General features: G+C 43.0%; 1 protein-coding gene across 1 annotated transcript in view; it reads right to left on the minus strand.

The window, feature by feature from the left end:
- The window catches only part of spon1b (spondin 1b), a 111,794-nt gene that overhangs the window by 14,824 nt on the left and 83,479 nt on the right, over window positions 1–13,491 (minus strand). The window contains exons 7-11 of the mRNA XM_072434406.1: window positions 7,269–7,333; window positions 5,850–6,051; window positions 3,810–3,950; window positions 3,536–3,611; window positions 359–541 (exon numbers count right to left, since the gene is read on the minus strand). Of these exons, the coding sequence (XP_072290507.1) occupies window positions 359–541; window positions 3,536–3,611; window positions 3,810–3,950; window positions 5,850–6,051; window positions 7,269–7,333 (667 nt within the window). The remainder of the gene's footprint in view (window positions 1–358; window positions 542–3,535; window positions 3,612–3,809; window positions 3,951–5,849; window positions 6,052–7,268; window positions 7,334–13,491) is intronic.

Consider the following 13,491-nt stretch of genomic DNA (forward strand, 5'->3'; position numbering starts at 1 on the left):
CATTATAAAAAGTCTGTTTATTTATCTCATTATTTCACCCAAGTCAAATAAAAAGCTTAAAATAACAAAGCACAAGTCAGAGAGAAATATTTTAAGATAACTTTAATTAGCTTATTAAAGTTACCTCAGATTTACTTCCTAACATAGTGTATGTAAATAATAACTTTTATAGAGTTTAAATAAAAAAAATAAAAAAAAAGTAATATATACATCCTAATCTTAGTTTGTTTAATAAAGTGTGCAGATGAATAAGTGAATCTTGAATTAGAACAAAGACAAATTAGAAACAAAATATAAACATTAGTACAAATGTTGCTAAATTGTGACAAATGAGATGGTTCCATGTTGGTGTTCGTACCCTCCATGTTGCAGCCCGGGGCCATGCAGGGCTGGAAGTCCTGCGTGTGGGGACAGGCCACGCTCAGGTCAAGCTGAGCCTTGAGCATCCTCTGCCTCATCCTTCGGCCCTTCTCACACGTGGAGCTGCTGCACGCCGACCAGGGCGACCAGCCCGAGTAAATGCATGTCTCTGGGGTGTCATCTGGAGCAGTGCAAAAGGTTGTAAACAAAATGTAGTTATTGAGTAATGATTGATCTTATTTATTGAACGTGCCAGAGATAACAATAGAGCAGGCTCTGGATGATCCGATATGGATTTTTCATGGTCAATACCAATATTTGATATTTGTCTTGCTGTTGTAGCTGATAACTAACATTTGTAGATGACAATATTGATATTTTTACATCTTTGGCAAGGGCCACAAGTTGAAGTTTAGGTGTCATGAAGTTCACAAATCACATTTTCACTTATTTAAAAATAATATGAAAATGTCTATAACAGGGATATCACATATTTTGATGTACTTTTTATGATGAGCACTAAGCACTAGGCCACCGCTTTAGGTTATTGCTCTTGTATTTCTATTGAGTTTGGTTCCTGACTCTAACTATTTACTGCATGTCCTCCCTTCTCTCTCACCCCCCATATCACTCTACTTTCTTGTCTAATAAAGCCCACGGGCCACAAATCTTAAAGAAAATAGGGAATATATAGACTTGAGCAGCTTAGAAATAAACATGTTGGAAGTGTTGCGATGTTTTAACGCAAAACATGGAGTCATGGTCAGTTGCCATGGACATGTCCCCTGCGTAGTGATTCACTGTGGTTGGACTACCTGTACAGTACAAGAAAAATTATGGAAATAACATACACCATTAGCTTTAGAATTCTATAGGCGATATAACATATAAGCACTGACTGAAACAGAACAGAAAGCATCCAGTCAGTGTTATACGCCACAGAAAAGGACTCAAAATGCATACAACACAAAAAGAAGAACGATTAAACTCTTTCTTGGTTAGTATAAAGTATGAGTAAACTATCTTGGATATAGTTAGTTGATTTACAATTTCCATTCAATAGGCTGGAGGCTTTATAGTTTATAGTTTCAGTTTATAAATCATATAATTTTATTGGTCCTGCCTGATCACTTCACGGCAACCCAAGTGCTATAGATGCAATTTTCTTTCTCAGCAATAAAAGTATAGACCAGTATTATGGACATTTGGTGGGTTTTTATTACACATATAACTGCCACTTTGCCAATCCCTATAAAATAAAAGCAGTAAAAGGAACATGAAACATCTCTTCTTTCCATTTAAAGATCACAGTTTAAAATATTGCCCACAATGTCAGTACAATTACATTTATTGTAGTTTTATTAGCAAAATTGCAGACTTTGGAGTTGAATTCATGGGTATTATAAACAATCCACAAACTTGAACAAAACAAACATTACTTCCACTCTGGGCTTTTATAACTCCGGCAGCACGGACAGTGTGATAAATGCAGGAGGTGGACCCAGGAGGCCGCGCACTGACTCAAGGACAGAGATGGTGACGGGGAGAGGGGATGATTTGTGAATGTCTTGCCCAATTATCGGTGGCAGCGGCACCACAAGTGTAGTCCCTTCAATTAATAGCAGTCTCGGAGGGTGACAGGAGCTGGGTGCAGAATAGACTTATCTACCTATTGTGTGGCATAACATGGGACGACAAGAAAGAACCATTGACAAAAAGTTTAGAGGTGCACATTTGTGAGTGGAGACAGTGCAGACCACAGGGAGCAGTTGAAAGCTTGCTGAAAAGGGAAGACGGTAGGTGGAGAGAGGAGGAACGAGGGAGGCATCTATTTGGAGGAAAAGATCTTGTTATGGGGATTTCTGCCGAATGGGCAAAAAGCGCAGCGAGATGCAATTACCGGCAGCTCCTATTTAACACAAGCTGTCACAAACTACAACAGGGTGGAGAGCTAAAGACCTGACTACTGGATTGTGTGATTGAGTCATGGCAGAGGATGATCTCTACGTCTGGTTAGCAGTGTACCACGCAGGAAAAGATGAAGGCAGTGGCTATTCTGGTGCTTTTTTCGTAGTAGGCCTCTGGGATGTACTGTAGAGAAATGCTTCTAACAATTTGAGCATATACAGTATTGTAGTTTGTGACAGTGTAACATCCAAACTTTTCTTTTTCTTTTTTTTTTTGTATTTGTTTGCTGACTTTTACCCTCTCTATTTCTAGATATTGAGTGAGAATTTTGGGCTTGTGGCTATTTTGGGGTGGTCTGTGAAACCCACCCAACCACATGAAAGGCCTAGACCGGGAAATCAACCTGACACTTGCTTGCTGTGAGGTGAGAGTGCTTCCCACTCTGCTACTGTACAGTTAAACACCAGTATTCTTGCTGTTAATGATGAATATCACAGGCAAGGTACTGTCCAAAAGGCTCTAGTGAAATGGTTCATCTCCTCCGTCATCATCTGCAGGACCTGTACGTCTCCAGGACTTGTAATGTTAGTCTTTCTATACAGTATGTTTGTATTTATATTCCGTCTATTTTTATTGTAACAGCGTAGAGTTTATATTTTCACATTCCTAGTTCCTGACAAGTTCCTAGTTCCTGGCGATACAACTTATTCTGATTCTATAGAAAACAGTGTTGCACACAACCAGCATGTCACCTTTAATTGGAGCAGGAAGCTGATGCACCATAGTAATTAATCTTAGTGTAAGTTAATGTATATATGAGGGTCAGGAGTGGTACATAAGGGTTTATTCATGGTTTATATTTCTTATATAATTTTCCCAGTCAAACCTACAACTGAAATCCTTCACTAAGTGCTCCCCTGATTGGCTGATTGATGTGGTCCATGATATAATGAAGGCCCATAGATCTGTAAAGTATAATTGCTTGTTCTTGAGCTGGCCCAGCCTGTATTCAGTGTTTATAATGATCCCTGTGCGACTGCTTTTCAGCGTGTGTTCGTGAGCGCACTACAACTCCAGACTCCTGCTGTGAACTCACTGACAGATGTAAGGCTCTACCTCGAACAGACCAGTGCAATATGCTGCAATGAACCTGTGCCGTGCTGACCCTCATGTGAGTGCAATCAAGATGCACTGTGTGGGTCCGGTTGGGTTTGAGCTGTAGGGCTTTGGACGTGGTGATAGTGAGGTAGAGGCAGAGGGAACGTACCTTCTCTTTTCTCCTCTTGTCCGATGTCAGCCACAATATCATCAATAGTGTCCGGGACCACGTTACACTGCTCTCCCTGAAGAAACAAAAACACCAACACAGAATGAACCAGTGTTAATGCAATGTATGGGGGGGAGTTAAATCAATTTACAAATGAATGAACACCATAAATTGGCTAGAGAGTTGCACAGTTAGTTAGATAGATTGAATACTATGATGAGTATAAAGTATAATTCATCAAAATGATTTGAGAGAAATGAAGGTGTTAGTGTACCTTCCTGGCAATGCGGTCCACAATCACTCTGGCCAAGGGAGTGATGGCACCTCCCTCGGGGTCGTAGAAGGGACTCTGTGGGTGGTCCAGGCTAGTCAGGGACCGGATCTTCTCCTGAGGAATTGTTGGTTTGTTTGGAGACTGCAAAAAACAAAAACACTATGCTGGAAACGGTTGGAGAATACTAGGAAACTTATTTTTAGTATTCAACAGAAGGATTTGCCTTTTACTAAAATAACTCAAGATTATTAGACCACACATTGTATTGGTGGTAGTGAATGTAATCACTTCTTTAAAGACAGATCGCTAAATACAAATGAAATAGTAATGTGTGATAAAAATGAATCTTTTAGTTGCTTTGAGGATCAAATCTCCCCATAGTCTTTGGACCTGTCTACAGTGTCATGAATATTCATCAGTGTGGCAATAATCACATCAGGATTTCAAGGAGGTGTATATCCCCACCTCCCTGGTTTGCATTAGGCATTCTTCTCATGTCATCATTGAGCCAATTATTCAATGTGCACTGCAGTGGTGGAGTCCTGTAGGAGAACACCTGAGCCACTCTTTAAACACACCTGAGATCGCTGTGCGCAGGCTCAATAATAATTGGTAACATGATTATACCATGGGAATATTAAGAGGGAGAAGAATACTAATATCAAAGTTTTGCAGCAAACATAACTATGAAAACAAAGGACATTTTATTTCAGTGGAAAACACTGTTGATTGACTATTACTTACTTTCACCAAATCAAAATAAGCACTGTCTCGTTTGTAAAAAAGTTGTATTTAAATTTTGGAATATAACATTTAAGATGGGAGTGCACGGTGGCGGAGGAGATCGTGGGTTTGATTCCCGGGCCAGATCACATGATCTCTCTGGGTGGAGTCTGCATGTCCTCTCCGTGTTACCGTGGGTTCTCTCCCGGCTCTCTGCCTCCCACTGTCCACAGACATGCATGAATGTTCTGTGTGTCTCTGTGTTAACCGTGTGACAAGCTGGCCCAGGGTGTGCCCCGCCTAAGGCCGTAAGTCACTGGGAAAGGCTACTGTGACCTACGACCCCTAAAGGGAACAAGTGTTTGAAAAAAACAACAAAAAACAACATTAAGTTGACAGACAGAGCTCCATTAGACAGGCGGGTCCTTCCAATGGTGATATAAGAGACAAGTGGCTTTAGGAAGAAGAGCATTATTAGTCAGCCTGTTTGAAGGATCATCTATAGATTATTATTATTTTGCATTAATGCTATATAAACTGCTTCTGATGTCTTTAATATCAAATGTAGCACATTGTATGTCAAACCTTTGACAGGAAGTTTTAATACGACCAACATAAATGATTCTCTTTGTTCTGTGTATAGGTTGCCTTTGTAGTTGTGGCTTTATGATGGTGAATATTCACAGTGGACAAGACAAAGGAAAGTGAGAACAAAGCAGAGAGAATAGCACCTGTGTCACTCTTTGTTGATAGATACATATTAATTTAATGTTCAGCTTTGGCCGTGTCTCCAGTGAGAACAGACAAGACAACACTCATGAGCTCTTCAAAAGAATGTACAAAAGGGAAACTATAAAGCTGTTTAAAAGGTACAAAGATAGTGTGTGGACGGAGTTTACCTGCAGGTGGCAGCCATTACTCTGTCAGAAGCACATAAGCATAACTCTCCCTTTAATGCATCTCCTCAAGTTATCTGGCCATGTCAAAGTCTCAAATACTTGGATTTATTCATCAAAAAAAGAAAAAAATCTGAAAATGTATCTAAACTACTACTCCAAAACAATACGCTTCTTCAACCTTTGATCAGATCCACTGACTGTTGACTGCATGTTCATTTATTATTTTTTATTATCGTTTATTCAATTTTAATCAATCAATCAATCAATCAATCAACCTTTATTTATAGAGCCCTTTACAACATTCAAAGTGACCAAAGTGCTCCACAACAAAAATCTATCTATGTATGGGACAAATCATTGTAGAGTTCTGGTGAACAGTGTAATTCCCAGCGTGTGAGTGGGATTGTTGAGCCAGTACCTCATATGAGAAGCCTCCGTCGGTGCCGGCGTCCCAGGGGATGAGGTCTGTCACCAGCCGCTGGACCCAGCCACAGTCCTTGGTGCAGAGGTCTTCTCCAGACAGACCCACGTTCCAGTCTGGACTGGGCCCCAACATGGTCAGGAAGGACATCAAATGACGCGTCCGGTCCACTGAGAACTCTGCAGACGGAGCAGCTCTTCTGGGGACGGTAAGAGAGAAGCAGATCTATACAAAAGCTACACTATGTAACTTTTCTGGAGGAAGGTCAGCCACCTACAGTACTTCTCTATATGGAGCTATTGCTTTGCCAAAAATGTTCCATAATATGAGATCTATCTATTTCCAACAAGCAAGTTGTTGTTGTTGTTGTTGTTGTTGTTGTTTTATGGCGGTTGGCATCCAAGTGTTGCATTACCGCCAGACTTTATTCCTATGACTTTCCAACAAGCAAGTGATGTCAAATACATGATAGGTCGGTTTAGTGACATACTGAGGAAGACTATGGACAAAGCTATAACGTCAAACATCTCCATGGAGAAGTGAATGCACAGACATCATACTCCTGTAGTGTGAGTGCTTTGGCATTTACTCCTCATTAGTATTGGTTCATTATGACCTCACACTCAAAGTGTAATTCTATTGCCACTAAACATGACTCATTTTACCTAAAGCATAGCGCAACACATACTCATACTTGAGGCAACACTGCATGAAGGTTTCAGTGGAAGTGAGACAGACTTTACTCTGAACCTGTTCAAAACAAGGCTGAAAACAGTTGTTTAGCTCTGCTCCTCATGACTGAAAGGATTTGAGCTCATAATGATTATTTAAGTTTTTATTTGTCTGTATGGGGATTTAAAGGCATATTTTCTTGTTCTGTAAAGCACTTTGGATTACTTTGGTTCCAGTCATGAACGATTTTATCAAACATCGGTATTGGCCGATATTTTTTGCTGAAATAATCATGTCACACATTTTTTAAAATCCCAGATAAATATATTATGTTATTATTATTATGGATTTTAAAATCAAAATATTGGTACCAGCAAATACTGGTCATCGGCCACATCAGCAAGCCAAATATCAGATATCGGTATTGGCTCAAACAAATCATAATGGCCCAATCCCACTCATTTATGAATGCAATACACGATCAATAGGTTTATATCTGAGCTGGTATATTTTCTTTGCCTGTGAAAAATGTGTTTTATTTATTTATTACTTCAAATACAGATACATTTGAATAAAAACTTTCTATATCAGTAGTGCTTTCTTATCACTAATACTTTTGATGTGTTTCCCCCCCTGCACTAACTCTATTACAGTTGAGTAGTTTCATGAACAGTTTTATTATAATAACTTTATTCTTCCTCAGCTCTCTCTAGCCCGTGTTGCATTAGGGTGAGTGATACTCACAGGTTCATGGGCTGCCAGGCCGGCCACTGAGCTTTGGTTTTAATAACTGTCAGGACCTCATCTCCCTGCGGACACACAAACACAGAGGAACACACACAAGTTACAAGAGGCAATTTGTCACTAAACGGATTTCTATAGAGGCAGGAAAACGGACGGAGAAGACAACAAAACTGATAAATGGACGAGGATGAGCACTCCCATTCAAGGACAGCCGAGTGTTTCCCATGATTCAGACGAGGCTTAGGACCAGGACCGTGCGTGGGTGCGTGCGTGCGTGTGCGCGTGCATGTGCGTGTGCGTGTGCGTACGTGCGTGCGTGTGCGTGCGTGCATGTGCGTGTGTGTGTGTGTGTGTGTGATGAGAACAGAATGACTGAGCGTGTATAGTTCAGTGTGTGGCCACTCAGCACATCTGCGTTCTCAAAGCAGCAGGAGGCCTTACTCTATAAACTATGACGGTCAAGAATTTTCATCAGCTCATTTCATTGTGTAACCTAATAGGCTACATACAGTATTTATTATGTTTATTTACTGTAGCTGTATAAGGAAAAACTTTTTTTTAAAGATATACATTATAAACTTTTTGTATTCTGGTAGTTAACATAATTGAAAGATCCAGGTTTAAATGTCTTGCTTCATTTTGTTGATATATTAGATACAGATAAATAACCAGAGGGGATTTTGGATATCTGATTAAATTGGCAAAGAAAATAATCACATTTTCAACATTTTCACATTAACAAATCAGGCTCAGAATTGAATATCAACAAATCCTTGTTTCCGATCCATCAAAATCTTGTTAAGTCCAAGACTGTAAAGTTTGGTGTGTGCAGGCGCATCTTTATGTCCCTGGTGGAAAAGCATTTTGAGGAAATGGTCTTTTGAAGTTATAATTTCACATAAAATCCATGGATGTACGTTGATTAAATGAGATAATAAAAACAAAGTCTTAGACTATTAGCGAAATACACTAACATGGCCTCAAACTGAAATTGACAATTTGTAAAACTATAGCTGAGAGATAAATGGACAAAAGTCAAGTAAAATTTAATCTACTTTTAATGCGTTTCATATTTCATGTGCCGCACTATTTAAGCCTAAAATGTTACATTAACACCATACAGTGGAACATTCCAATGTTCATGTTATAAGCATGTGTTAGACCCTCCTCCAGAAAAGTGACATAGTGCAACTTTAAATGTCACGCTGTATAATACAAGAATGGCATTGTATAAGAAATACTACAGTGCTGATATTTACTAAAACTCTTTGGGGTCAATGGATGACATGGACAAACTAAACAGTCAGCGAAAAGTACGGCGCTGTCACATAAATAACCAACAATAAGTGATGGCTAAGTCAAGCCGCTTTTATGTTGTCATCGATCTCAAACTTTTCCCTTGAGTTTACAACTCTGTCTGCTGTCAGCCGGGACCTCTAGAGTCCGGCTGTACTCAACAGAGATGGTGATGGGCAGAAACGGTAGAACTCGCTCAGACGGACGTAGGAATATCATCAACATGAATTATAATTCTATAATATGAAATCTTGGACACTTTAAACCTGACCCTGAAAACCTCTGTAAGTGCATTGGGATTTGGCAGTTAAGAGAGTACACATCCAATCGTTTGTTGATCGGGGCAAACCATAAACTATCAGTGCTAGTGTCAGTAACACTGTGAATGAATCTTTGTGTTTGGGAATGGTTGGTTGGGTTTGTTTCTAACATAATTTGATTCCCTAATAGATACAGTCCATATTCGAGGGTAATCCAGCAATCCATTAATTTTAATGTAGAAGAGCTGCTCGGTCACCCAATGTTCAACAAATACAAGAGCAAGAGATATATATTGAGCCAAATACAGGCACAAAGATATGGAGAAGAATAAATGGCCCAAAATTTTATAAATATCCAATAATCCAAACGTTAGCTGTGGGCGAAATGCTACCGCAATGCTAGTTTTTAGATGTGCTGTATATTAACATCTACAGGACAATCCATTTATTTTCCTGAGGTAACATCATGTAAACAACATCTGTAGAAATATCCACATTAGCCAAGGGGAAATAACGCTGATTGGAGCGGACAGTATGGGCCGTTGATTCCGGTTAGAGAATCAGGGGAAACTGGATTGAATTGAGAATGTCCTTTAATTTGTAATATGTGTGTGTGGTCTGGGAACAGAAAGACAGTAAACATGAATTAGTCACATTACTAAACTTCTACATTGCACAGTATATGCGGTATAGAACTCGGGTTACATTAGTAACCTACATATGCGCCGATGACGGAGCTATTTTTAGAACAAGCTAGTTGACAGCGAAAACAGCGATAAGTAAAGGATCGCGGCAGTTTAGCTGAATACAGTGCATTAACTGTCAAAGATAAGGATAAACATCAACCTTATACAATTGATAAACATTAACACAACCAAATACTCACTTTTATAGTAATTACGCACACAATATGTGGTGCTGCTGAATAGTTAGCTTGAATAGTAACAGTAAAAGAGGGCCGTCCAGAAACACGGAACTAAACTTTGGTTCCCCCTTAGTCTTTCTGACACAGCCGCCCCCAATTGTCAGGAGCGCTGTCGTCTTCTTCCACCAATGGAGGAAGAGGAATCAGCCTGACGACCGAACGGGTGTAGGTCTTCTCTCTCACCTTCACGGCCGCTGTACGTACCCGACCATCTGGTGCAGGGAATGTCTCTGTCACTGTGCCCACGGGCCAGGATGCTCTCGGGAAGCGAGGATCTACGATGAGGACCACCTGTCCAATGCGGAGCTCCTTCACGTCAGTCTTCCACTTTCGTCGATCTTGTAGACCAGGTAGGTACTGGCGGATGAAGGATGACCAGAAGTTGTCGGCAAGCACCTGACCTTGTCTCCATCGGCGTCTACCCAGCAGGTCTTCACTGTCGTAGAGAGCTTGTGGAAGTGACGAATCTTTGCGTCCCATAAGCAGCATGTTGGGTGTTACCGGGTCAGGATCTGCGACATCGGCTGAGACATATCCAAGTGGCTTGGAGTTCAGGATGCCTTCCACCTCGATGAGTAGGGTGCGCAGGACCGGCTCAGGAACAACTTGCTCCTTTAGAATGACTCTAAGGGAAGCCTTTATCGACTTGACCTCCCTCTCCCACGTCCCTCCAAAGTGGGGAGCAGCTGGGGGATTGAACCGGAACTTGATTCTATGTTCTGCAAGATGTTTTTGGAGTTGAGGGTTCATGGCTTGAAAGGCCTCTTGAAGTTCCCGACAGCCACCAGTGAAGTTTGTGCCATTGTCACAGAGTATCTCAAATAGCTTCCCACGACGGGCAACAAAGCGGCGGAGGCAAAGCAGGAAAGTGTCAGAGTCCAAGACTTCAAGTAGATCTAAGTGAAGGCACCTTGTTGTCATACATTTGAATAGAATGCCCCATCTTTTTTCTTGGCGGCGACCAGTCTTCACAAGGAATGGACCGAAGCAGTCAACTCCCACAGAGTAGAATGGTGGTTTGTAGAGCCGCAGTCTTGCCGGTGGGAGATCTGCCATTCTTGGAGTTTGGGTTTGGCACGCCAAAATTGGCATTCACGGCAGCCGTACTGGTGTTTGCGGATAGCCTCATGTCCTCTTAGGATCCAGTACTGGCGTCGCAACTCCGCAAGGACACATTCAGCACCCGGGTGGTGGAGCCGTTCGTCGCAGTCTTTGATAAGCAACTTGGTGATAGGGTGTCTTGAGTCTAAAACAATTGGATGGATGGTTTCAGTTTCGAGGTCAGCCGCCCGTCGAAGCCTGCCACCAACTCGGATTAGACCAGTTGCTTGCTCGTACTCTGGAGCGAGGGAACTGAGCCTGCTATCTGTAGGAATTGGACGAAGGGTCTTGAGTGCTTTAACTTCTGCCGGGAAGGACTCAACTTGGGCTTGAACTAGCAGGGCTCTTTCAGCTGCAATGAAGTCTGAAGCTTCGATATTGACTTCAGGCGTAGCCGCCCCGTGACGGGACTGCTGAGTGGCTCGAACTAATTCTGTCCAGGTGTGGAACTTACTGGAGTCAGGAAGCTGGGGGCTAGGTGGCACTGTAACAACTCCGATGAAGGCACTTTTCTTTAGCTCGCGTTGATCAGGTTCAGCAGCAGCGGTAGGCATAGTTGGCCACCGGTCTTGAGTTTCAGTGAGGAATGTAGGACCAAATCTCCACTGGCGATGGCACAGCAGCTCTTTCAAGGTGAGGCCCCTGGTTATGTGATCTGCAGGGTTACGAGGCGAGTCAACATACCTCCAGCTTGTAAGGTCGGTCAACGTCTCGATTTCCGCTACCCGCGTTCCAACAAACACCTTGTAGCGGCAGGACTCTGATTGTAGCCAGTGGAGTACAGTGGTGGAATCGGACCAGCAGATGACTTGGTGGATTGGAATGGTGAGCTCGGTCTCAATAAGCTTGACAAGTTGTGCACCAGTTAGTGCTGCGCTGAGTTCAAGGCGAGGAATGGAGAGGCACTTCTTCGGGGCGACTCTGGAACGGGCTAGGATGAAGGCAATATGGACATTACCTTGGTCATCAGTGGTTCGCAGGTAAGCGACTGAACCGTATGCCCTCTCCGAAGCATCACAGAACACATGGAGCTCCCTGGTCACTGTGGAAGTATCAGCATTTGGAGGCATGTAGGCTCTGGGGAACTGCACTTGAAGGAGATTGGGGAGCTCTTTGACCCAGGCAAGCCACTGCTCTTTAAGCTGTTGGTGTTTGATTGGGTCATCCCAGCTGAGGTCTTGCTTCCAAAGGTCCTGGATTAGAACCTTTGCTCTAGTTGTGAATGGTATTATGAACCCCAATGGATCATATTGGCTTGCAAGAGTCTTGTACAGGTTTCTGAGCGTGAGTTGAAAAGGCTCTTGTAGGCGGTGTCGATAACCCATGGTGTCATCAAGGCAGTTCCACTGCAGTCCAAGTGTGGACTCGTTCAGATCAGCACTATCGCGGGACAGCCACAGTTCACTGCTGACAGATCTAGCTTCGGTGGGCGAGTGCTCAATGACTGAAGGCAGGTTGCTTGCCCACTGCCTGATCTCAAAACCACCTTCTGCGAGAAGTTGGCACAGTCCATCCACGACAGCCTTGGCATGAGCAGGGTCTGGTGTGCTGTAGAGACAGTTGTCAACATAGAATGCCTGGGTCACTACTTCGGCAAGACCTGATGGGTTGGCTTGAGAGTCTTGGACATGGCGCTGCAGAGCATAGGTTGCACAGCATGGACTGTGGTGGTCCCAAAAGGCAGGACCTGCCACTCATAGATGTCGGGCTCCTCCTCTCGCTGCATATTTCTCCACAAGAAGCGCATGATGGGTTTGTCAGCAGCAAGCAGGAGTACCTGGTGAAACATACTTCGAATGTCACCGCTGATTGCCACACTGTGCTGTCGAAATCTAAGAGGCACGCCAAGCAAGGTTGGTCCTAGGGTTGGCCCTGGAAGCAGTTGCTCATTCAAAGTTTGGCCTTTGTATTGAAATGAGCAGTTGAAGACTATACGGTCCTTGCCGTTATGGTGCACAATGTGGTGCGGGATGTACCAGGCAGGGCCGGCCCAGCCTATAAGCGAACTAAGCAGCCGCGTAGGGCCCCAAGGAGTTAATAGGGCCCCCAATCTGGCAACCCGTCTTATGCGAAGTGCAAGCGCAGCGTGCGCCACTAGTGTAGTAGCGCTGCTGGCGCGGCAGCGCACACAGCGGTAACATAACGCACAAACCGCATTTATTTGTAATGACAATCTGGCAACCAAGGCACCAGACCTGCGCTGATTGGTCAACTTCATTGTGCGCGAGCAGAACGAGAGCAAAACATAAACACAACACAACGTGGTCCCTGCGTGGTCCTCATGTCCAGAGGAATATATCCCCCCGATGCCGAAAAACGAAAGAAGAAACTTCTTGACGATGTAAAGAAACTGTAAACTCAACAACACTCTCCAGGTATTGAATTTATCTTACAAAGAGACGGTTAATGCTGCTGTTTGAAACAACACGATTCTGTCACGTTAGTTCGCTCAGGCTGGAGGCGACGAGAGCTCTGCCCCGCGCACAATAATATGTCTGAATGAAAGATAATAAGCTTAACATTTACACCAGCCCCGTAGTGTCAGCTGCAGGTGAGGCCGGTGAGGGGCCTCTATGCCCCGGGTCACTAAGTTCCGTCTCGTCCAGAACCTCTGACGTGAGACTTTGGAGTGCACAGTGTG

Source organism: Eucyclogobius newberryi, unplaced genomic scaffold (assembly GCF_026437365.1).
Source record: "Eucyclogobius newberryi isolate DKJ021-1_F unplaced genomic scaffold, fEucNew1.0.hap1 SCAF_7, whole genome shotgun sequence".
Classification (NCBI taxonomy): domain Eukaryota; kingdom Metazoa; phylum Chordata; class Actinopteri; order Gobiiformes; family Gobiidae; genus Eucyclogobius; species Eucyclogobius newberryi.